General features: G+C 47.2%; 1 protein-coding gene across 2 annotated transcripts in view; it reads right to left on the bottom strand.

Moving 5' to 3' along the window:
• LOC124034740 (protein RUFY3-like) overlaps positions 1–25,146 on the bottom strand; it is a 70,301-nt gene that overhangs the window by 19,571 nt on the left and 25,584 nt on the right. Inside the window, exons 1-3 of one of the 2 annotated variants that reach the window (XM_046348250.1) lie at positions 17,165–17,721; positions 9,507–9,680; positions 682–799 (exon numbers count right to left, since the gene is read on the bottom strand). In XM_046348250.1, the coding sequence (XP_046204206.1) occupies positions 682–799; positions 9,507–9,680; positions 17,165–17,342 (470 nt within the window). In that variant the 5' untranslated portion in view covers positions 17,343–17,721. Of the gene's footprint in view, positions 1–681; positions 800–9,506; positions 9,681–17,164; positions 17,722–25,146 lie in introns of those variants that run through there. The other variant, XM_046348249.1, reaches the window with a different exon arrangement.

Here is a 25,146-nt window from a genome sequence, read left to right as displayed (position 1 = left end):
GTCAGGAAGAGGACATTAGGGACGGCGTTAGTCAGGAAGAGGACATTAGGGACGGCGTTAGTCAGGAAGAGGACATTAGGGACGGCGTTAGTCAGGAAGAGTACATTAGGCACAGCGTTAGACAGGAAGAGTACATTAGGCACAGCGTTAGACGGGAAGAGGACATTAGGGACAGTGGTAGTCAGGAAGAGGACATTAGGGACAGCGTTAGTCAGGAAGAGGACATTAGGGACGGCGGTAGTCAGGAAGAGGACATTAGGGACAGCGTTAGTCAGGAAGAGGACATTAGGGACGGCGGTAGTCAGGAAGAGGACATTAGGGACAGCGTTAGACAGGAAGAGGACATTAGGGACGGTGGCAGTCAGGAAGAGGACATTAGGGACGGCGTTAGTCAGGAAGAGGACATTAGGGACGGCGTTAGTCAGGAAGAGGACATTAGGGACGGCGTTAGACAGGAAGAGGATATTAGGGACGGCGTTAGACAGGAAGAGGACGGCGGTATTCAGGAAGAGGATATTAGGGACGGCGTTAGACAGGAAGAGGACGGCGGTATTCAGGAAGAGGACATTAGGGACGGCGTTAGTCAGGAAGAGGACATTAGAGACAGCGTTAGACAGGAAGAGGATATTAGGGACGGAATTAGACAGGAAGAGGACGGCGGTATTCAGGCGCAGGTCTTACTTGAGTCCTGGCAGATCTTTGACGCTGGCGGTGATCTCACCAGCCTCAGGGGTGAGTTTCTCCACCAGCTCCAGGGCCCCCCAGAAAGACTTGTTCTGCCCCAGGAACGTCTTCTTGGCTGAGGGGGTCGGTAGAGGGAACGTTAGGCCAACAATACTACACAACACCAATGCTAAGATCATCCTGACAGGGCACTTCTAAGCATCCTGAATGAACAGAATCAGTAGGTTATAAATCTGTCACATTTACATCATTATAATCAGATTTAGAGTGTTTAATCGTCACATGTACAGGGATACAGGTGTGATTGCAAGGTACAGTCAAACTTTTAGGTTCCGAGCTCCAACATACAGGACGAGTGAAACGAGATAATGACCAATGGTATTAAAACTATAGAAAAAAATGTCCATTGGGGGTAGAGGCAGAGTAAAGACCATAAGGGAAGTAGCAGGGAGGAAGGGGTTGTAGGTAGCTGCAGGTGGCTATTCAGCAGCCAGTCCTTCCAGTTTTTCCCATGATGCTCCTTTGCTGCCCGGTCTGAGTGATTGAAGATGGGAGAACAGGGCATGGCTTGGTGGCTGGGGTCCATGATGATCTTCTAGGCCTTCCTGCGACACCTGGTGTTGTAGGTGTCCTGTAGGGCAGGCAGTGGGCACCCAATACTGCGTTAGGCTGTATCACACTCTGACGCGCCTTGTGGTCTGTACCAGGTTGGGATGCAGATCAACAGTATGCTTTCGAAGTTACTCCTGTAGAACACAGAGCCCTCTGGGAAATGCAATATTTCTTCAGAATATTGAAGAGTCGCTGTCACTATGATGTCCATGTGGTTAGACCATTTCAGATTCTCTGAGGTGTACGCTGACCGTCTCCATGGAGGGGAGTATCCAGGGTGATTCATCCTGAAGTCCACAATTTGTATTTTTTTATTTAACCTTTATTTAACCAAGTAGGCCAGTTGAGAACAAGTTCTCATTTACAACTGCGACCTGGCCAAGATAAAGCAAAGTAGTGCAACAAAAACAACAACACAGAGTTACACATGGGATAAACAAACACACAGTCAATAACACAATAGAAAATAAAGATTTTTCGATTTATATACAGTGTGTGCAAATGTAGAAGAGTAGGGATAAATAGGCCATAGAGGCAAAAATAATTACAACTTAGCATTAATACTGGAGTGATATACACCCTTCAAGAAAATAAAGGGAACACTAAAATAACACATCCTAGATCTGAATGAATGAAATATTCTTATTAAATACTTTTTTCTTTACATAGTTGAATGTGCTGACAACAAAATCACACAAAAATTACCAATGGAAATAACATTTATCAACACATGGAGGTCTGGATTTGGAGTCACACTCAAAATTAAAGTGGAAAACCACACTACAGGCTGATCCAACTTTGATGTCCTTAAAACAAGTCAAAATTAGGCTAAGTAGTGTGTGTGGCCTCCACGTGCCTGTATGACCTCCCTACAACGCCTGGGCATGCTCCTGATGAGGTGGTGGATGGTCTCCTGAGGGATCTCCTCCCAGACCTGGACTAAAGCATCCGCCAACTCCTGGACAGTCTGTGGTGCAACGTGGCGTTGGTGGATGGAGCGAGACATGATGTCCCAGATGTGCTCAATTGGATTCAGGTTTGGGGAACGGGCAGGCCAGTCCATAGCATCAATGCCTTCCTCTTGCAGGAACTGCTGACACACTCCAGCCACATGAGGTCTAGCATTGTCTTGCATTAAGAGGAAACCAGGGCCAACCCGCACCAGCATATGATCTCAGAGGATTTTTATCTCGGTACCTAATGGCAGTCAGGCTACCTCTGGCGAGCACATGGAGGGCTGTGCGACCCCCCCAAAGAAATGCCACCCCACACCATGACTGACCCACCTCCAAACATCCTCCATGCTGGAGGATGTTGCAGGCAGCAGAACGTTCTCCACGGCGTCTCCAGACTCTGTCACGTCTGTCACATGTGCTCAGTGTGAACCTGCTTTCATCTGTGAAGAGCACAGGGCGTCAGTGGTGAATTTGCCAATCTTGGTGTTCTCTGGCAAATGCCAAACGTCCTGCACGGTGTTGGGCTGTAAGTACAACTCCCACCTGTGGACGTCGGGCCCTCATACCACCCTCATGGAGTCTGTTTCTGACCATTTGAGCAGACACATGCACATTTGTGGCCTGCTGGAGGTCATTTTGCAGGGCTCTGGCAGTACTCCTCCTTGCACAAAGGCGGAGGTAGCGGTCCTGCTGCTGGGTTGTTGCCCTCCTAAGGCCTCCTCCACATCTCCTGATGTACTGGCCTGTCTCCTGGTAGCGCCTCCATGCTCTGGACACTACGCTGACAGACACAGCAAACCTTCTTGCCACAGCTCGCATTGTTGTGTCATCCTGGATGAGCTGCACTACCTGAGCCATTTGTGTGGGTTGTAGACTCCGTCTCATGCTACCACTAGAGTGAAAGCACCGCCAGCATTCAAAAGTGACCAAAAACATCAGCCAGGACGCATAGGAACTGAGAAGTGGTCTGTGGTCACCACCTGCAGAACCACTCCTTTATTGGGGGTGTCTTGCTATTTGCCTATAATTTCCACCTGTTGTCTAATCCATTTGCACAACAGCATGTGAAATTTATTGTCAATCAGTGTTGCTTCCTAAGTGGACAGTTTGATTTCATAGAAGTGTAATTGACTTGGAGTTACATTGTGTTGTTTAAGAGTTCCCTTTATTTTTTTGAGCAGTGTATGTGCAGATGATGATGTGCAAGTAGAGATACTGGGGTGCAAAAGAGGATAAGTAATAATATTTAATATTTACATTTACATTTAAGTCATTTAATATGGGGAAGAGGTAGTTGGGTGTGCTATTTACAGATTGGCTGTGTACATGTACAGTGATCGGTAAGCAGCTCTGACAGCTGATGCTTAAAGTTAGAGAGATTCTTCACCTTCAGAGATTTTTGCAATTCGTTTCAGTCATTGGCAGCAGAGAACTGGAAGGAAAGGAGGCCAAAGGAAGTGTTGGCTTTGGGGATGACCAGTGAGATATACCTGTTGGAGCGCGTGCTACAGGTGGGTGTTGCTATGGTGACCAGTGAGCTGAGATAAGGCAGGGCTTTACCTAGCAAAAACATAGATGACCTGGAGTGGGTTTGTTGACGAATATGAAGTGAGGACCAGCCAACGAGAACATACAGGTCACAGTGGTGGGTCGTATATGGCGTTTGGCGATAAAATGGATGGCACTGTGATGGACTAGAGTAGAGTGTTGGAGGCTATTTTGTAAATGACATCGGCGAAGTCAAGGATCGGTAGGATGGTCAGTTTTACGAGGGTATGATTGGCGGCATTAGTGAAGAAGGATTTGTTGCGAAATAGGAAGCCGATTCTAGATTTAATTTTGGATTGGAGATGCTTAATGTGAGTCTGGAAGGAGAGTTTACTGTCTAACCAGACACCTAGGTATTTGTAGTTGTCCACATATTCTAGGTCAGAACCCTCCAGAGTAGTGATGCTAGCCGGGCAGGAGGGTGCGGGCAGCAATTGGTTGAAGAGCATGCACTTAGTTTTAGTAGAATTTAAAATCAGTTGGAGGCCATGGAAGGAGTGTTGTATGGCATTGAAGCTTGCCTGGAGGGTTGTTAACACAGTGTCCAAAGAAGGGCCAGAAGTATACAGAATGGTGTCGTCTGCATAGAGGTGGATCAGAGACTCCAGCAGCAAGAGCGACATCATTGATCTATACAGAGAAAAGAGTCAGCCCAAGAACTGAGCCCTGTAGCACCCCCACAGAGACTGTCAGAGGTCCGGACAACAGGCTCTCCGATTTGACAACTGAACTCTATCAGAGAAATAGTTGGTGAACCTGGCAAGGCAGTCATTTGAGAAGCCAAGGCTATTGATTCTGCCGATAGGAATACAGTGATTGACAGAGTCGAAAGCCATGGCCAGGTCGAAGAAAACGTCTGCACAGTAATGTCACTTATCGATGGCGGTTATGATATCGTTTAGGACATTGAGCGTGGCTGAGGTGCACCCATGACCAGCTCAGAAACCAGATTGCACAGCGGAGAAGGTACAGTGGGATTCGAAATGGCCGGTGATCTGTTTATTAACTTGGCTTTCAAATATTTTAGAAAGGCAGGGCAGGATGGATATAGGTCTACAACAGTTTGGGTCCAGGGCGTCTACCCCTTTGAAGAGGGGGATGACCGCGGCAGCTTTCCAATCTTTGGGGATCTCAGATGATACAAAAAGGTTGAATAGGCTGGTAATAGGGGTTGCAACAATTTCGGCGGATAATTTTCGGATGAGAGAGTCCAGATTGTCTAGCCCGGCTGATTTGTAGGGGTCCAGATTTGGCAGCGATTTCAGAACATCAGCTATCTGGATTTGTGTGAAGGAGAAATGGGGGAGGCTTGGGCAGGTTGCTATGGGGGGTGCAGGGCTGTTTACCGGGGTAGGGGTAGCCAGGTGGAAAGTATGGCCAGCCTTGGAAAAATGCTTATTGAAATGATCGATTATCGTAGATTTCTCGGTGGTGACAGTGTTTCCTATCCTCAGTGCAGTGGGCAGCTGGGAGGAGGTGCTCTTATTCTCCATGGACTTTACAGTGTCCCAAAACTTTTGGGAATTAGTGCTACAGGAAGCAAATTTCAGTTTGAAAAAGATATCCTTAGCTTTCCTAACTGCCTGTGTATGACGCTTGGATTGCGTCCTACCTGACAGGTCGCTCCTACCAGGTGGCGTGGCGAGAATCTGTCTCCTCACCACGCGCTCTCACCACTGGTGTCCCCCAGGGCTCTGTTCTAGGCCCTCTCCTATTCTCGCTATACACCAAGTCACTTGGCTCTGTCATAACCTCACATGGTCTCTCCTATCATTGCTATGCAGACGACACACAATTAATCTTCTCCTTTCCCCCTTCTGATGACCAGGTGGCGAATCGCATCTCTGCATGTCTGGCAGACATATCAGCGTGGATGACGGATCACCACCTCAAGCTGAACCTCGGCAAGACGGAGCTGTTCTTCCTCCCGGGGAAGGACTGCCCGTTCCATGATCTCGCCATCACGGTTGACAACTCCATTGTGTCCTCCTCCCAGAGCGCTAAGAACCTTGGCGTGTTCCTGGACAACACCCTGTCGGTCTCAACTAACATCAAGGCGGTGGCCCGTTCCTGTAGGTTCATGCTCTACAACATCCGCAGAGTACGACCCTGCCTCACACAGGAAGCGGCGCAGGTCCTAATCCAGGCACTTGTCATCTCCCATCTGGATTACTGCAACTCGCTGTTGGCTGGGCTCCCTGCCTGTGCCATTAAACCCCTACAACTCATCCAGAAAGCCGCAGCCCGTCTGGTGTTCAACCTTCCCAAGTTCTCTCACGTCACCCCGCTCCTCCGCTCTCTCCACTGGCTTCCAGTTGAAGCTCGCATCCGCTACAAGACCATGGTGCTTGCCTACGGAGCTGTGAGGGGAACGGCACCTCAGTACCTCCAGGCTCTGATCAGGCCCTACACCCAAACAAGGGCACTGCGTTCATCCACCTCTGGCCTGCTCGCCTCCCTACCACTGAGGAAGTACAGTTCCCGCTCAGCCCAGTCAAAACTGTTCGCTGCTCTGGCCCCCCAATGGTGGAACAAACTCCCTCACGACGCCAGGACAGCGGAGTCAATCACCACCTTCCGGAGACACCTGAAACCCCACCTCTTTAAGGAATACCTAGGATAGGATAAAGTAATCCTTCTCACCCCCCCCTTTAAGATTTAGATGCACTATTGTAAAGTGACTGTTCCACTGAATGTCATAAGGTGAATGCACCAATTTGTAAGTCGCTCTGGATAAGAGCGTCTGCTAAATGACTTAAATGTAAATGTAATGTTGGTTCCTGACTTCCCTTTAGAGTTGCATATTGCTGGGGATTTTCAATACTAATGCAGAACGCCACAGGATGTTTTTGTGCTGGTCAAGGGCAGTCAAGTCTGGGGTGAACCAAGGGCTATATCGGATCTTAGTTCTACATTTATTGAATGGGGCATGCTTATTTAAGATGGAGAGGAAAGCACTTTAGAAGAGCATCCTCTACTGACGGGATGAGGTCAATATCCTTCCAGGATACCCAGGCCAGGTTGATTAGAAAGGCCTGCTTGCAGAAGTGTTTTAGGGAGCGTTTGACAGTGATGAGGGGTGGTCGTTTGACCGCGGACCCATTACGGATGCAGGCAATGAGGCAGTGATCGCTGAGATCCTGGTTGAAGACAGCAGAGGTGTATTTAGAGGGCCAGTTCGTCAGGATGATATCTATGAGGGTGCCCATGGTTACAGATTTTGGGTTGTAAATGGTAGGTTACATTTACATTACATTTAAGTCATTTAGCAGACGCTCTTGATAATTTGTGTGAGATTGTGTTAAGCATGTCCCAGTTTAGGTCACCTAGCAGCACGAGTTCTGAAGATAAATCACATGGTGTCCAGGGCATGTGGGGCTGTGAGCTGAAGGGGGTCAATAACAAGCGGCAACGGTGAGAGACTTGTTTCTAGAAATGTGGATTTTTTAAAGTAGAAGCTCGAATTGTTTGGGCACAGACCTGGATAGTAAGACAGAACTCTGCAGGCTAACTCTGCCCCCTTTGGTAGATTTATCTTGTCGGGAAATGTTATAGTTAGGGATGGAAATGTCAGGATTGTTGGTGGCCTTAGGCAGGATTCAGACACGGCTAGGACATCCGGCTTGGCAGAATGTGCTAAAGCAGTGAGTAAAAAAAACTTAGGGAGGATTCTAATGTGCCATTAATACAGGTAACGTGTGGAGGACAGAGGAGCCTCTTAAAGAAGAAGTTACAGGTCTGTGAGAGCCAGAAATCTTGCTTGTTTGTAGGTGACCAAATACTTATTTTCCACCATAATTTGCAAATAAATTCATTAAAAATTCTACAATGCAATTTTCTGGATTTATTTTCCTAATTTTGTCTGTCATAGTTGAAGTGTACCTATGATGAAAATTACAGGCCTCTCATCTTTTTAAGTGGGAGAACTTGCACAATTGGTGGCTGACTAAATACTTTTTTGCCCCACTGTATGTTGACCTGTTCAAAGGTCTTACTCACATCGGCTACGGAGAGCGTGATCGCAGTCGTCCGGAACAACTGATGCTCTCATGCATGCCTCAGTGTTGCTTGCCTCGAGGCGAGCATAGAAGTGATTTAGCTCGACTGGTAGGCTCGTGTCACTGGGCAGCTCGCGGCTGTGCTTCCCTTTTTAGTCTGTAATAGTTTGCAGGCCCTGCCACATAAGACGAGCGTCGGAGCCGGTGTAGTATGATTCAATCTTAGCCCTGTATTGACGCTTTTCCTGTTTGATGGTTTGTTGTAGGGCATAGCAGGATTTCTTATAAGCTTCCGGGTTAGAGTCCCGCACCTTGAAAGTGGCAGCTCTACCCTTTAGCTCAGTGTGAATGTTGCCTGTAATCCATGGCTTCTGGTTGGGGTATGTATGTACAGTCACTGTGGGGACAACGTCCTCGATGCACTTATTGATAAAGCCAGTGACTGATGTGGTGTACTCCTCAATGCCATCGGAGGAATCCTGGAACATGTTCCAGTCTGTGCAAAACAGTCCTGTAGTTTAGCATCTGCTTCATCTGACCACTTTTTTATAGACCGAGTCACTGGTTCTTCTTGCTTTCATTTGTGCTTGTAAGCAGGAATCAGGAGAATAGAGTTGTGGTTGGATTTACCAAATGGAGGGCGAGGGAGAGCTTTGTACGCGTCTCTGTGTGTGGAGTACAGATGATCTAGAATTTTTTTCCCCTCTGGTTGCACATTTAACATGTTGATAGAGATTTGGAAGAACAGAACTGATTTAGATTTCCCTGCATTAAAGTCTCCGGCCACTAGGAGCGCCGCCTCTGGGTGAGTGGTTTCCTGTTTGCTTATTTCCTTTTTCAGCTGACTGAGTGTGGTCAGTGCCAGCTTCTCTCTGTGGTGGTAAATAAACAGCTACGAAAAGTATAGCTGAGAACTCTCTAGGCAAATAGTGTGGCCTGCAATTTATCACAATATACTCTACTCCAGGCGAGCAAAATCTCGAGACCCTCCTTAGATTTTGTGAACCAGCTGTTGTTTACAAACATGCACAGACCGCCCCCCCCTCCTCTGTGCTGTTCTGTCTTGCCAGTGCAGCGTATATCCCTATAGCTGAAATCCATGTCCTCATTCAGCAATGATTCCGTGATACATAGGATATTACAGTTGTTGATGTCCCGTTGGTAAGGATATTTGTGATCGTACCTCGTCTAATCTAAACTGCTTCCATTTCTTCCGGCGCCATTTTAACTTAATCTGACATGTGATTAAAACAGTCAGCCAGAATTCTGATTGGTCGGACGAACGCTGTATCGACCTCACCACCAGCACTTCCCTCTTGAGTCTTTGTTTTGAAAGTAGGAAGAAGCAAGATGGAGTCATGGTCGGATTCACCAAAAGGAGGACGAGAGCGGGCCTTATACCCCGTGTCCAAAAGGCGTGTAGCAGTGGTCAAGAGTAGAATTTCCACGAGTAAGACAGTCCACGAGTAAGATGTGTTGGTAAAAAATTTGGGAGCATGGTTCTCAAATTATTATTATCAAAGATATGACTGAGGATTCTTGTTACACAAGAGAAAGAAGCCTACATCTATACAAACATGTCCCAGATCTGTTCTGCCAACCAACTCCTATGGTCACTCCTATGTCACGTTTGGTGAAACAAGACTGCACAAACAGATCTGGGACAAAAACAAACAATAACATAGGTAGGTAGCCCACGTCTCTGTACTTTTGAGTCCGTGTTTGAGGCAGTGCTCCATGACCACGAAGAACTGCTGTAACGGAGCGTAGTCAGAGTCCAGGGTCCTGCCCAGGTTCAGGGCCGACTCAATCAGACCCTTGATGCTCAGCTTAGCCATGTTCATCAGATTCAACCGCTCGATGGCTATAGGGTCCTTCGGATCTGGACAGAGGGATAGAGGGAGAGAGTAGAGGAGGAAATGGAGGGACAAGTAGAAAAGATAAAGGAGAGAGGGAAGAGAGAGAAAGAAGAAGAGATGTCAACAAACGATGGCTATAGGGTCCTTCGGATCTGGACAGAGGGATAGAGGGAGAGAGTAGAGGAGGAAATGGAGGGACAAGTACAAAAGATAAAGGAGAGAGGGAAGAGAGAGAAAGAAGAAGAGATGTCAACAAACGATGGCTATAGGGTCCTTCGGATCTGGACAGAGGGATAGAGGGAGAGAGTAGAGGAGGAAATGGAGGGACAAGTACAAAAGATAAAGGAGAGAGGGAAGAGAGAGAAAGAAGAAGAGATGTCAACAAACGATGGCTATAGGGTCCTTCGGATCTGGACAGAGGGATAGAGGGAGAGAGTAGAGGAGGAAATGGAGGGACAAGTACAAAAGATAAAGGAGAGAGGGAAGAGAGAGAAAGAAGAAGAGATGTCAACAAACGATGGCTATAGGGTCCTTCGGATCTGGACAGAGGGATAGAGGGAGAGAGTAGAGGAGGAAATGGAGGGACAAGTACAAAAGATAAAGGAGAGAGGGAAGAGAGAGAAAGAAGAAGAGATGTCAACAAACGATGGCTATAGGGTCCTTCGGATCTGGACAGAGGGATAGAGGGAGAGAGTAGAGGAGGAAATGGAGGGACAAGTAGAAAAGATAAAGGAGAGAGGGAAGAGAGAGAAAGAAGAAGAGATGTCAACAAACGATGGCTATAGGGTCCTTCGGATCTGGACAGAGGGATAGAGGGAGAGAGAGGGAGGAAATGGAGGGACAAGTAGAAAAGATAAAGGAGAGAGGGAAGAGAGAGAAAGAAGAAGAGATGTCAACAAACAAACCCTGGTACAATAGTCACCATGTCACCAACACTAGTTGAAGGCAGCAGCCAATCAAAACTGAGAATAGAGAGGGGAAGAATATCTTCCAACAGGTAGAGGATGTAGCAACAAACCTTTTCACCCGTCAGCGCATTTCTGTGACAAATTGGACAAAATCAAATGTCAGCATTGGAGAACCAAAATCAAGCATAAAAATCAAAATAAAAAGATAAAGAAAATTCCAGTCAAATCCTGTTCTTTCTTCTGCAAGACACACTACTGTTATTTGGATCCATGTCTTATAATAGTGAGACATCAAAGAAAGTCATTGACTAATCTGACTGCAAAACTGGCAAAGAATATCACAGCCTCCTACAAACGTGACTCAGTTACACCAGCTCTGTCAGGAGGAATGGGCCAAAATTCAACCAACTTATTGTGGGAAGCTTGTGGAAGGCTACCCAAAACGTTTGGCCCAAGTTAAACAATTTAAAAGCAACCAAGTACTAATTGAGTGTATGTAAACAAGAAGTAGAAAAGATAAAGGAGAGGGGAAGAGAGAGAAAGAAGAAGAGATGTCAACAAACGATCTTCTGACCCACTGGGGATGTGATGAAAGAAATAAAAGCTGAAATGAATCACTCTCTACTATTATTCTGAAATTTCACATTCTTAAAATAAAGTGGTGATCCTAACTGACCTAAGACATCTTTACTATGATTAAATGTCAGGAATTGTGATAAACTGAGTTTAAATGTATTTGGCAAAAATGCCGTTAAAATACCTTAACGGCATCTACTGCATCTTGCATAGGGAAGAGTACAGTATATACATATGAGATGAGTAATGTAGGGTATGTAAACATTATATAAAGTGGCATTGTTTCAAGTGGCTAGTGATACATTTATTACATCAATTTGTCCATTATTAAAGTGGCTGGAGTTGAGTCAGTATGTTGGCAGCAGCCATTCAATGTTAGTGGTGGCTGTTTAACAGTCTGATGGCCTTGAGATAGAAGCTGTTTTTCAGTCTCTCGGTCCCAGCTTTGATGCACCTGTACTGACCTCGCCTTCTGGATGATAGCGCGGGGTGGAGGGACAAGGATAGAAAAAGATAAAATGGAGGGACAAGTACAAAAGATAAGAGAGAGGGAAGAGAGAAGAGAAGAGATGTCAACAGGCAGTGGCTCGGGTGGTTGTTGTCCTTGATGATCTTTTTTGTCCTTCCTGTCACATCAGGTGGTGTAGGTGTCCTGGAGGGCAGGTAGTTGCGTTGTGCAGACCTCACTACCCTCTGGAGAGCCTTGCTGTTGTGGGCGGACCAGTTGCCGTACCAGGCGGTGATACAAGCCCGACAGGATGTTCTCGAATGTAACAAACCGAATTTCTTCAACCTCCTGAGGTTGTGTGGTCCACCCACACAGACAGCGTGGTGCGCCTTCTTCACCACGCTGTCTGTGTGGGTGGACCATTTCAGTTTGCCCGTGATGTGTACGCCGAGGAACTTAAAAAAACATTCACCTTCTCCACTACTGTCCCGTCAATGTGGATAGGGGGGGTGTTCCCTCTGCTGTTTCCTGAAGTCCATGATCATCTCCTTTATTTTGTTGACATTGAGTGTGAGGTTATTTTCCTGACACCACACTCCGAGGGCCCTCACCTCCTCCCTGTAGGCCGTCTCGTCGTTGTTGGTAATCAAGCCTACCACTGTAGTGTCGTCTGCACACTTGATGATTGAGTTGGAGGCGTGCATGGCCACGCAGACGTGGGTGAACAGGGAGTACAGGAGAGGGCTGAGAATGCACCCTTGTGGGGCCCCAGTGTTGAGGCTAAGCGTGGTGGAGATGTTGTTACCTACCCTCACCACCTGGGGGTGGCCGGTCAGGAAGTCCAGGACCCAGTTGCACAGGGCGGGGTCGAGACCCAGGGTCTCGAGCTTAATGACGAGTTTGGAGGGTACTATGGTGTTAAATGCTGAGCTGCAGTCGATGAACAACATACATAGTTATTCCTCTTGTCCAGATGGGTTAGGGCAGTGTGCAGTGTGATTGCATCATCTGTGGACCTATTAGGGCGGCAAGCAAATTGGAGTGGGTCTAGGGTGTCAGGTAGGGTGGAGGTGATATGGTCCTAGACTTGTTTCTCAAAGCACTTCAAGATGACGGAAGTGAGTGCTATGGGGCGGGAGTCATTTAGCTTAGTTACCTTAGCTTTCTTGGGAAAAGGAACAATGCCCTCTTGAAGCATTTGGGAACAGCAGACTAGGATAAGGATTGATTGAATACGTCCGTAAACACACCAGCCAGCTGGTCTGCACATGCTCTGAGGACACGGCTGGGGATGCAGTCTGGGCCTGCAGCCCTGCAAGGGTTAACATGTTTAAATGTTTTACTCATGTTGGCTGCAGTGAAGGAGAGCCCGCAGGTTTTGGTAGCGGGCCGTGTCAGTGGCACTGTATTGTCCTCAAAGCGGGCAAAGAAGTTGTTTAGTTTGTCTGGGAGCAAGACACCGTGGTCCGTGACAGGGCTGGTTTTCTTTTTGTAGTCTGACTGTAGACTCTGTCACATACCTCTCGTGTCTGAGCCGTTGAATTGCGACTCTACTTTGGCTCTATACTGACGCTTAGCTTGTTTGATTGCCTTGGAGGGAATAGCTTCACTGTTTGTATTCGGTCATGTTTCCGGTCACCTTGCCCTGATTAAAAGCAGTGGTTCGCCCCAGTTTTGCGGGAATGCTGCAGTCAATCCACGGCTTCTGGCTGGGGAATGTTTAAATAGACACTGTGGGTCCAACATCACCAATGCCCTTGCAAATAAACTCACTCACCGAATCAGCGTATTCATCAATGTTGTTGTCCGACGCTATGCGGAACATATCCCAGTCCACGTGATCGAAGCAAACTTGAAGCGTGGAATCTGATTGGTCGGACCAGCGTTGAACAGACCTGAGCACGGGCACTTCCCGTTTTAGTTTCTATCTATAGGCTGGGAGTAATAAAATGGAGTCGCGTTGCAGGAAGTTAGAATAACAATGATCCAGGGGGGGCTTATTGCGCTCTAGCGACTCCTTGTGGCGGGCCGGGCGCCTGCAGGTTAACCTCGGTCGTCAGTTGAATGGTGTTTCCTCAGACACATTGGTGCCACTGGCTTCCAGGTTAAGCGGGCAGGTGTTAAGCAGTGCGGTTTGGCGGGTCATGTTTTAAAGGACACCTGACTCGCCCGTCGGGGAGTTGCAGCGATGAGACAATATCGTAATCACAAAATTGGGCAGAATTTATTTGAAAAAAATTAATAATTCACAACATTCACTTAAAATGAACCTTACAAATACCAAACGAGGTCTATTGTGATAGGTGGGATGGGCTGCCTATGTTCAGTAATGTATTATTGTTATGTGATTGCTGTATACAAAACAGTACCATGTATGAAAAATGTATACTGTACACTACTTGTCAACAGTTCTAGAACATCTACTCATTCAAGGGTTTTTGTTTATTTTTACTATTTTCTACATTGCAGAATAATAGTGAACACATCAAAACTATGGAGTCATGTAGTAACCAAAAAAGTGTTAACAAAATCAAAATATATTTTTAATTATGCAAAGTAGCCACCCTTGACAAAGCTTTGCACACTCTTGGCATTCTGTCTACCAACTTCATCAGGTAGTCACCTGGAATGCATTTCAATTAACAGGTGTGACTTGTTAAAAGTTAATTTATGGAATTTCTTTCCCTTCTTGATGCATTTGAGCCAATCAGTTGTGCTGTGCCAAGGTAGGGGGGTATACAGATGATAGCCCTATTTGGTAAAAGACCAAGTCCATATTATGGCAAGAACAGCTCAAATAAGCAAAGAGAAATGACAGTCCATCATTACTTTAAGACATGAAGATCAGTAAATCCGGAACATTTCAAGAACTGAAAGTTTCTTCAAGTGCAGTTGCAAAAACCATCAAGCGCTATGATGAAACTGGCTCTCATGAGGACCACCACAGGAAAGAGAGACCCAGAGTTACCTCTGCTGCAGAGGATACGTTCATTAGTTACCAGCTTCACAGACACATCAAGTAACAGACACATCTCAAAATCAAAGGCTGAGAGAGTGTGTGAATCAGGCCTTTATGGTCGAATTGCTGCAAAGAAACCACTTCTAAAAGGACACCAATCAGAAGACACTTGCTTGGGCCAAGAAACACAAGCAATGGACATTAGACTGGTGGAAATCTGTCCTTTGGTCTGGAGTTTGGAGATTTTTTATTCAAACCGCAGTGTCTTTGTGAGATGTGGTGTGGGTAAATGGATGATCTCCGCATGTGTATTTCCCACCGTAAAGCATGGAGGAGGTGGTGAGATGGTGTGGGGGTGCCTTGCTGTTGACACTGTCAGCGATTGATTTAGAATTCAAGGTACACTTAACCTGCATGGCTACCACAACATTCTGCAGCGATACGCCATCCCATCTGATTTGGGCTTAGTGGGACTATCATTTTGTTTTTTGAGAGGACAATGACCCAACACACCTCCAGGCTGTGTAAGGGCTATTTGACCAAGAAGGTGCTGCTTCAGATGACCTGGCCTCCACAATCGCCTGACCTCATCCAAATTGAGATGGTTTGGGATGAGTTGGACCGCAGAGTGAAGGAAAAGCAGCCAACAAGTGCTCAGCATATGTGGGAACTCTTTCAAGACTGTTGGAAAAGCATTCCAGGGGAAGCTCATTGAGAAAATGCCAACAGTGTGCGAAGCTGTCAAGGCAACGGGTGGCTATTTGAAGAATCTCAAATATAAAATTGATTTTGATTTGATTGGTTTAACACTTCTTTTAATTACTACATGATGCCATGTGTAATTTCATAGTAGAATCATAGTGAACAAATCAACTACGTAGAAAATAGCAAAAAAGAAAAGAAAAACCCTTCAATGAGTAGGTGTGTCCAAACGTTGGACCGGCAGTGTATGAAAACCTGTATAAGAACAAGAAGAGGGGGAAGTGGTTAATACATCTGTTTATTTTAAATGACTGTTGTGCGGCTTGTGGCACTCAACTTGAATGCACCTCAAGAAGAACATTTATCTCACCTAGAACAAAAAGCAAGCTACACTGAACAAACCATATCAATGCAACAATTTCTGAAGATATTACAGAGTTCAAATTCATAAGGAAATCAGTTAATTTAAATAAATTAGGCTCTAATCTATGGATTTCACAAGACTGGGAATACAGATACCTTAAAACAAAGTTAGGTGCTTAGATCAGTAAACCGGTATCTGGTGTGACCACCATGTGCCTCATGCAGCGTGACATCTTCTCAGAGTTGATTGTGGTCTGTGGAATGTTGTCCCAATGGCTGTGGGATGGTGTCCCACTGGCTGTGGGATGGTGTCCCACTGGCTGTGGGATGGTGTCCCACTGGCTGTGGGATGGTGTCCCACTCCTCCTCCAATGGTGAAGTTGCTGAATATCAGCGAGAACTGGAACCGTAGTACACGTCGATCCAGAGCATCGCAAACAGTTTAAACCGGGATTAATCTGTGAACAGCACACCTATCCAGTGTGCCAGTGGCCATCAGAGCATTTGCCCACTGAAGTCAGTTACGATGCTGAACATCGTCAGTCAGGTCAAGACGACGAGCTTGGTTTATGGTTTCTATGCTTCAGTTGTGCAAATGGTCTGCGGTTGTGAGGCCGGTTGGCCATACAGCCATATTCTCTAAAAAGGACGGCGCAGCATTGACCAGGTTTGGCCATCATGGTCCTTCTGTAGCTCAGTTGGTAGAGCATGGTGCTTGTAACGCCAGGGTAGTGGGTTCGATCCCCGGGACCACCCATACGTAGAATGTATGCACACATGACTGTAAGTCACTTTGGATAAAAGCATCTGCTAAATGGCATATATTATTATTATTATCATTGTCAATAAGAATTTGTTCTTAACTGGCTTGCCTAGTTAAATATTAAATAAAAAGATAAAACAGCTCTGGTGGACATTCCTGCAGTCTGCATCCCAAATGCTCCCTCAAAACTTCAGACATCTGTGAAATTGTGTTGTGTGACAAAACCGCATGGTTTTAGAGTGGCCTTTTATTGTCCCCAGCTCAAGGTGCACCTATGTAATGATCATGCAGTTTAATCAGATTCTTGATATGCTACACCTGTCAGGTGGATGGATTATCTTTGCAAAGGAGAAATTCTCACTAACATGGAACATTTCTGGGATATTTTATTCAGCCCATGTTACGTTTATATTTTTGTTCAGTATAAAGTGAATAGATCAACTATTCCATGGGGTTGTCTAATTTGTCATTACGCCTTTTGTTTGTAGAGGAAAAGCAAAATGTGGGCTGTTCTACCATCTTCAACGTGTGGCGCAGCGCCACAGCTCAACGACAGCATCGAAAACACAGGTCTGTTACTGTACGGAGGCAGGATGGAGAGAGGATATCCTGAGTGTCTATATCCCAGCAAGACACTCTTGTAATCATTGAGTTAAATCAGTGGGTTACCAAGCGCTGAGAACCAATGATGTAATTCATTACCACAACATCTTCCTGAACATCCACCCACCCCCACCCACCCCCCTCCCCATCCTCCTAGACTAGGTCAGCCTCAGCCCTGTCTGTACCTTCGTGGGCTTGCTCTGGGTCTGGGGTGAGGGAGATGTCGTTCAGCTCCCTGAGACAGAGCCATTCTCCGTCCACCGACACGCGGAAGTTACACAGGTAGATGGTCTCCCGGGCGGCCTGCGTGATCTTGTCGGTGGTGGGAGTCGGGGCATCGGGCTGGGCCATCAGGTCTGCCATGATGACTCAGCGAATAGAGGGCTGAGAGACAAATGGAAACAACGCAGCTCTCTCCAGAAAGACAGGCAATGCAAAGTAAGGCCAGTCTATGTGCTGAAAACAAAGGGAGAGTGAAAAGAGGAGGCTGGATGGATGCTGGGTTTGTTATTCCTTGCCCTTCACGCTCTCCTCCCTTTACAGATGAGTAAGGAGAAAAGCCACCGTGCGCAGCCCTGCCCTCTCCTCTGTTCGTCTCTGCAGCGCGGTGCGGTCTGGGTACTGGTATAACAACGCTCTGCCTCTCCTCTCGCTCGGCTAGCTCAGATAGAGTAGGCTGTGAGTCGCTGCTCCGATGATAGACACCAAGATGGCTGCCTGATAATAAACTTGCTGGGTAACAGATCAGCATCACGTGACCAGATGGTGCATGCGAAAAAGGAAAAAAAAAGTGCTTTGTTGCAGGGAGGGAGAGCTTCATCTTTCTTTCTGGCATCGGCCAGATTTCCTGGTTGGGAAGGAGTATTAATCAAAACACTGAACTGAGAACCACCACTTAACAGGCACTACAACTCTCCTGTATAAAAGCAGTGGACATTAACTATCGTTTCAATCAGCCTACAGCATTAATGTTTTTAGGACAAGTATTGAAACATTGGTATATCTTGGTAATTTGTTAAGTAAAATAAGTTGTTCTCAATGACTTACCGAGTTAAATAAAAATAACGCGTGCACTGTTTTAGACTGCAGGACAATTACATTTCACTCTGATGTCATAATACTATAATAATAAATAACCAGAGATCATCTGCGAGTCACAAAACAATTAGTCTTCTTAGCAAAAGCCCCTCCTCTCCTCTCCTCCTCTCCTCTCCTCTCCTCTCCTCTCCTCTCCTCTCCTCTCCTCCTCTCCTCCCAAAACAATTAGTCTTCTTAGCAAAAGCCCCTCCTCTCCTCCCTCCTCTCCCTCCTCTCCCTCCTCTCCTCTCCTCTCCTCTCCTCTCTCCTCTCCTCTCCTCCTCTCCTCTCCCTCTCTCTCCTCTCCTCCTCTCTCCCCCTATCATTATGCTCATTTACAGCATTTCTAGTTCTCCTCCTCTCCTCTCATCTCCTCCTCTCTCCACACCATTCAGGCATTATGTTACTCATTGCTGCCACAGCATTCAGTTCTTTATTTGACCTCACAGTGCTGCCACACCATTCAGTTCTTTATGTTACCTCATAGTGCTGCCACACCATTCAGTTCTTTATGTTACCTCATAGTGCTGCCACACCATTCAGTTCTTTATGTTACCTCATAGTGCTGCCACACCATTCAGTTCTTTATGTTACCTCATAGTGCTGCCACACCATTCAGTGTTGTTTTATTTTACCTCATAGTGCTGCCACACCATTCAGTTCTTTATTTTACCTCAGTGCTGCCACACCATTCAGTTCTTTATTTGACCTCATAGTGCTGCCACACCATTCAGTTCTTTATGTGACCTCATAGTGCTGCCACACCATTCAGTTCTTTATGTTACCTCATAGTGCTGCCACACCATTCAGTTCTTTATTTTACCTCATAGTGCTGCCACACCATTCAGTGCTTTATTTTACCTCATAGTGCTGCCACACCATTCAGTTCTTTATTTTACCTCATAGTGCTGCCACACCATTCAGTTCTTTATTTGACCTCATAGTGCTGCCACACCATTCAGTTCTTTATGTGACCTCATAGTGCTGCCACACCATTCAGTGCTTTATTTGACCTCATAGTGCTGCCACACCATTCAGTGCTTTATTTGACCTCATAGTGCTGCCACACCATTCAGTTCTTTATGTTACCTCATAGTGCTGCCACACCATTCAGTTCTTTATGTTACCTCATAGTGCTGCCACACCATTCAGTTCTTTATGTTACCTCATAGTGCTGCCACACCATTCAGTTCTTTATGTTACCTCATAGTGCTGCCACACCATTCAGTTCTTTATGTTACCTCATAGTGCTGCCACACCATTCAGTTCTTTATGTTACCTCATAGTGCTGCCACACCATTCAGTTCTTTATGTTACCTCATAGTGCTGCCACACCATTCAGTTCTTTATGTTACCTCATAGTGCTGCCACACCATTCAGTGCTTTATTTTACCTCATAGTGCTGCCACACCATTCAGTGTTTTATTTTACCTCATAGTGCTGCCACACCATTCAGTGTTGTTTTATTTTACCTCATAGTGCTGCCACACCATTCAGTGCTTTATTTGACCTCATAGTGCTGCCACACCATTCAGTGCTTTATTTTACCTCATAGTGCTGCCACACCATTCAGTTCTTTATATTACCTCATAGTGCTGCCACACCATTCAGTTCTTTATGTTACCTCATAGTGCTGCCACACCATTCAGTTCTTTATGTTACCTCATAGTGCTGCCACACCATTCAGTTCTTTATGTTACCTCATAGTGCTGCCACACCATTCAGTTCTTTATGTTACCTCATAGTGCTGCCACATCATTCAGTTCTTTATGTTACCTCATAGTGCTGCCACACCATTCAGTTCTTTATGTTACCTCATAGTGCTGCCACACCATTCATGTCATGTTTTGTCTTAGATTGTCTTGTCATTTTGGCTTTTCCCTCTGTTCATTTTCCCCTGCTGGTCTTTTTAGGTTCGTTCCCCTTTTTCTCTCTTTTCTCTCTCTCCTTCCTCTCTCTTCCTATCTCTCATTTATCGTCCCACACTCCGCTTTTATCCTGCTCCCAGCTGTTCCTATTCCCCTAATCAATCATTTAGTCTTCCCACACCTGTTCCCTATTCTTTTCCCTGATTAGAGTCCCTATTTCTCTCCTTGTTTTCCGTTCCTGCCCTGTCGGATCCTTGTCTATTGTTCACCGTGCTGTGTCTGTGTATCGCCCTGTCGTGTCGTGTTTCCCTCAGATGCTGCGTGGAGAGCAGGTGTCTGAGTCTGCTAGGTTCAAGTGCCTTCCCGAGGCAACCTGCAGTTCTTGATCGAGTCTCCAGTCTGTTCTCGTCATTACGAGTGGAATTATGTCTTATGTTTGTAGAATTACTTTACTGGATTAAAGACTCTGTTTTCGCCAAGTCGCTTTTGGGTCCTCATTCACCTGCATGACAGAAGGATCCGACCAAAGAATGGACCCAGCGACTACAGACGTTCGTAACACTGCCGTCGAGATCCAAGGAGCCATGCTCGGCAGACACGAGCAGGAATTGTCTGCTGCTCGCCATGCCGTGGAGAACCTGGCCGCTCAGGTTTCCGACCTCTCTGGACAGTTCCAGAGTCTTCGTCTCGTGCCACCTGTTACTTCCTGGCCTGCCGAGCCTCCGGAACCTAGGGTTAATAACCCACCTTGCTACTCCGGGCAGCCCACGGAGTGCCGCTCCTTTCTCACTCAGTGTGATATTGTGTTCTCTCTCAACCCAACACATACTCTAGCGAGAGAGCTCGGGTTGCTTACGTCATTTCACTCCTTACTGGCCGGGCTCGAGAGTGGGGCACAGCTATCTGGGAGGCAAGGGCTGATTGTTCAAACAATTACCAGAACTTTAAAGAGGAGATGATTCGGGTTTTTGACCGTTCAGTTTTTGGTAGGGAGGCTTCTAGGGCCCTGGCTTTCCTATGCCAAGGTGATCGATCCATAACGGATTACTCTATAGAGTTTCGCACTCTTGCTGCCTCTAGTGACTGGAACGAGCTGGCGCTGCTCGCTCGTTTTCTGGAGGGACTCCACGCAGTGGTCAAAGATGAGATTCTCTCTCGGGAGGTTCCTTTCAGTGTGGACTCTTTGATTGCTCTCGCCATCCGCATAGAACGACGGGTAGATCTTCGTCACCAAGCTCGTGGAAGAGAGCTCGCGTCAACGGTGTTTCCCTGCTCCGCATCGCAACCATCTCCCTCCTCTGGCTCAGAGACTGAGCCCATGCAGCTGGGAGGTATTCGCATCTCGACTAAGGAGAGGGAACGGAGGATCACCAACCGCCTGTGCCTCTATTATGGATTTGATGGACATTTTGTCAATTCATGTCCAGTAAAGGCCAGAGCTCATCAGTAAGCGGAGGGCTACTGGTGAGCGCTACTACTCAGGTCTCTTCATCTAGATCCTGTACTACTATGTCGGTCCATCTACGCTGGACCGGTTCGGGTGCTACATGCAGTGCCTTGATTGACTCGGGGCTGAGGGTTGTTTCATGGACGAAGCATGGGCTCGGAAACATGACATTCCTTTCAGACAGTTAGACAAGCCTACGCCCATGTTTGCCTTAGATGGTAGTCATCTTCCCAGTATCAGATTTGAGACACTACCTTTAACTCTCACAGTATCTGGTAACCACAGTGAGACTATTTCTTTTTTGATTTTTCGTTCACCTTTTACACCTGTTGTTTTGGGTCATCCCTGGCTAGTATGTCATAATCCTTCTATTAATTGGTCTAGTAATTCTATCCTATCCTGGAACGTTTCTTGTCATGTGAAGTGTTTAATGTCTGCCATCCCTCCCATTTCTTCTGTCCCCACTTCTCAGGAGGAACCTGGCGATTTGACAGGAGTGCCGGAGGAATATCATGATCTGCGCACGGTCTTCAGTCGGTCCCGAGCCAACTCCCTTCCTCCTCACCGGTCGTATGATTGTAGTATTGATCTCCTTCCGGGGACCACTCCTCCTCGGGGTAGACTATACTCTCTGTCGGCTCCCGAACGTAAGGCTCTCGAGGATTATTTATCTGTGTCTCTTGACGCCGGTACCATAGTGCCTTCTTCCTCTCCGGCCGGGGCGGGGTTCTTTTTTGTTAAGAAAAAGGACGGTACTCTGCGCCCCTGCGTGGATTATCGAGGGCTGAATGACATAACGGTTAAGAATCGTTATCCGCTTCCCCTTATGTCATCAGCCTTCGAGATTCTGCAGGAGCCAGGTGCTTTACTAAGTTGGACCTTCGTAACGCTTACCATCTCGTGCGCATCAGAGAGGGGGACGAGTGGAAAATGGCGTTTAACACTCCGTTAGGGCATTTTGAGTACCGGGTTCTGCCGTTTGGTCTCGCCAATGCGCCAGCTGTTTTTCAGGCATTAGTTAATGATGTTCTGAGAGACATGCTGAACATCTTTGTTTTTGTCTATCTTGACGATATCCTGATTTTTTCACCGTCACTCGAGATTCATGTTCAGCACGTTCGACGTGTTCTACAGCGCCTTTTAGAGAATTGTCTCTACGTGAAGGCTGAGAAGTGCTCTTTTCATGTCTCCTCCGTTACTTTTCTCGGTTCCGTTATTTCCGCTGAAGGCATTCAGATGGATTCCGCTAAGGTCCAAGCTGTCAGTGATTGGCCCGTTCCAAGGTCACGTGTCGAGTTGCAGCGCTTTTTTAGGTTTCGCTAATTTCTATCGGCGTTTCATTCGTAATTTCGGTCAAGTTGCTGCCCCTCTCACAGCTCTTACTTCTGTCAAGACGTGTTTTAAGTGGTCCGGTTCCGCCCAGGGAGCTTTTGATCTTCTAAAAGAACGTTTACGTCCGCTCCTATCCTCGTTACTCCTGACGTCACTAGACAATTCATTGTCGAGGTTGACGCTTCAGAGGTAGGCGTGGGAGCCATTCTATCCCAGCGCTTCCAGTCTGACGATAAGGTTCATCCTTGCGCTTATTTTTCTCATCGCCTGTCGCCATCTGAACGCAACTATGATGTGGGTAACCGCGAACTGCTCGCCATCCGCTTAGCCCTAGGCGAATGGCGACAGTGGTTGGAGGGGGCGACCGTTCCTTTTGTCGTTTGGACAGACCATAAGAACCTTGAGTACATCCGTTCTGCCAAACGACTTAATGCCCGTCAAGCTCGTTGGGCGTTGTTTTTCGCTCGTTTCGAGTTTGTGATTTCTTACCGTCCGGGTAGCAAAAACACCAAGCCTGATGCCTTATCCCGTCTGTTTAGTTCTTCTGTGGCTTCTACTGATCCCGAGGGGATTCTTCCTTATGGGCGTGTTGTCGGGTTGACAGTCTGGGGAATTGAAAGACAGGTTAAGCAAGCACTCACGCACACTGCGTCGCCGCGCGCTTGTCCTAGTAACCTCCTTTTCGTTCCTGTTTCCACTCGTCTGGCTGTTCTTCAGTGGGCTCACTCTTCCAAGTTAGCTGGTCATCCCGGTGTTCGAGGCACTCTTGCGTCTATTCGCCAGCGCTTTTGGTGGCCGACTCAGGAGCGTGACACGCGCCGTTTCGTGGCTGCTTGTTCGGACTGCGCGCAGACTAAGTCGGGTAACTCTCCTCCTGCCGGTCGTCTCAGACCGCTCCCATTCCTTCTCGACCATGGTCTCACATCGCCCTAGACTTCATTACCGGTCTGCCTTTGTCTGCGGGGAAGACTGTGATTCTTACGGTTGTCGATAGGTTCTCTAAGGCGGCACATTTCATTCCCCTCGCTAAACTTCCTTCCGCTAAGGAGACGGCACAAATCATCATCGAGAATGTGTTCAGAATTCATGGCCTCCCGTTAGACGCCGTTTCAGACAGAGGCCCGCAATTCACGTCACAGTTTTGGAGGAAGTTCTGTCGTTTGATTGGTGCGTCCGTCAGTCTCTCTTCCGGGTTTCATCCCCAGTCTAACGGTCAAGCAGAGAGGGCCAATCAGACGATTGGTCGCATACTACGCAGCCTTTCTTTCAGAAACCCTGCGTCTTGGGCAGAACAGCTCCCCTGGGCAGAATACGCTCACAACTTGCTTCCTTCGTCTGCTACCGGGTTATCTCCGTTTCAGAGTAGTCTGGGTTACCAGCCTCCTCTGTTCTCTTCCCAGCTTGCCGAGTCCAGCGTTCCCTCCGCTCAAGCGTTTGTCCAACGTTGTGAGCGCACCTGGAGGAGGGTGAGGTCTGCACTTTGCCGTTACAGGGCACAGACTGTGAGAGCCGCCAATAAACGCAGGATTAAGAGTCCAAGGTATTGTTGCGGCCAGAGAGTGTGGCTTTCCACTCGCAACCTTCCTCTTACGACAGCTTCTCGTAAGTTGACTCCGCGGTTCATTGGTCCGTTCCGTGTCTCCCAGGTCGTCAATCCTGTCGCTGTGCGACTGCTTCTTCCGCGACATCTTCGTCGCGTCCATCCTGTCTTCCATGTCTCCTGTGTCAAGCCCTTTCTTCGCACCCCGTTCGTCTTCCCTCCCCCTCCCGTCCTTGTCGAGAGCGCACCTATTTACAAGGTACGTAGGATCATGGACATGCGTTCTCGGGACGGGGTCACCAATACTTAGTGGATTGGGAGGGTTACGGTCCTGAGGAGAGGAGTTGGGTTCCGTCTCGGGAAATGCTGGACCGTTCACTCATTGATGATTTCCTCCGTTGCCGCCAGGATTCCTCCTCGAGTCGCTCGGAGGCGCTCGGTGAGTGGGGGGTACTGTCATGTTTTGTCTTAGATTGTCTTGTCATTTTGGCTTTTCCTCTGTTCATTTTCCCCCTGCTGGTCTTTTTAGGTTCGTTCCCTTTTTCTCTCCCTTCCTCTTCTTCTCTCTATCGTTCCGTTCCTGCTCCCAGCTGTTCCTATTCCCCTAATCAATCATTTAGTCTTCCCACACCTGTTCCCTATTCTTTTCCCTGATTAGAGTCCCTATTTCTCTCCTTGTTTTCCGTTCCTGCCCTGTCGGATCCTTGTCTATTGTTCACCGTGCTGTGTCTGTGTATCGCCCTGTCGTGTCGTGTTTCCCTCAGATGCTGCGTGGAGAGCAGGTGTCTGAGTCTGCTAGGTTCAAGTGCCTTCCCGAGGCAACCTGCAGTTCTTGATCGAGTCTCCAGTCTGTTCTCGTCATTACGAGTGGAATTATGTCTTATGTTTGTAGAATTACTTTAC

Source organism: Oncorhynchus gorbuscha, linkage group LG04 (genome assembly GCF_021184085.1).
Source record: "Oncorhynchus gorbuscha isolate QuinsamMale2020 ecotype Even-year linkage group LG04, OgorEven_v1.0, whole genome shotgun sequence".
Classification (NCBI taxonomy): Eukaryota; Metazoa; Chordata; class Actinopteri; order Salmoniformes; family Salmonidae; genus Oncorhynchus; species Oncorhynchus gorbuscha.
Note: the sequence above shows the minus strand (reverse complement) of the source record. Positions and strands in the feature narration are given on the sequence as shown.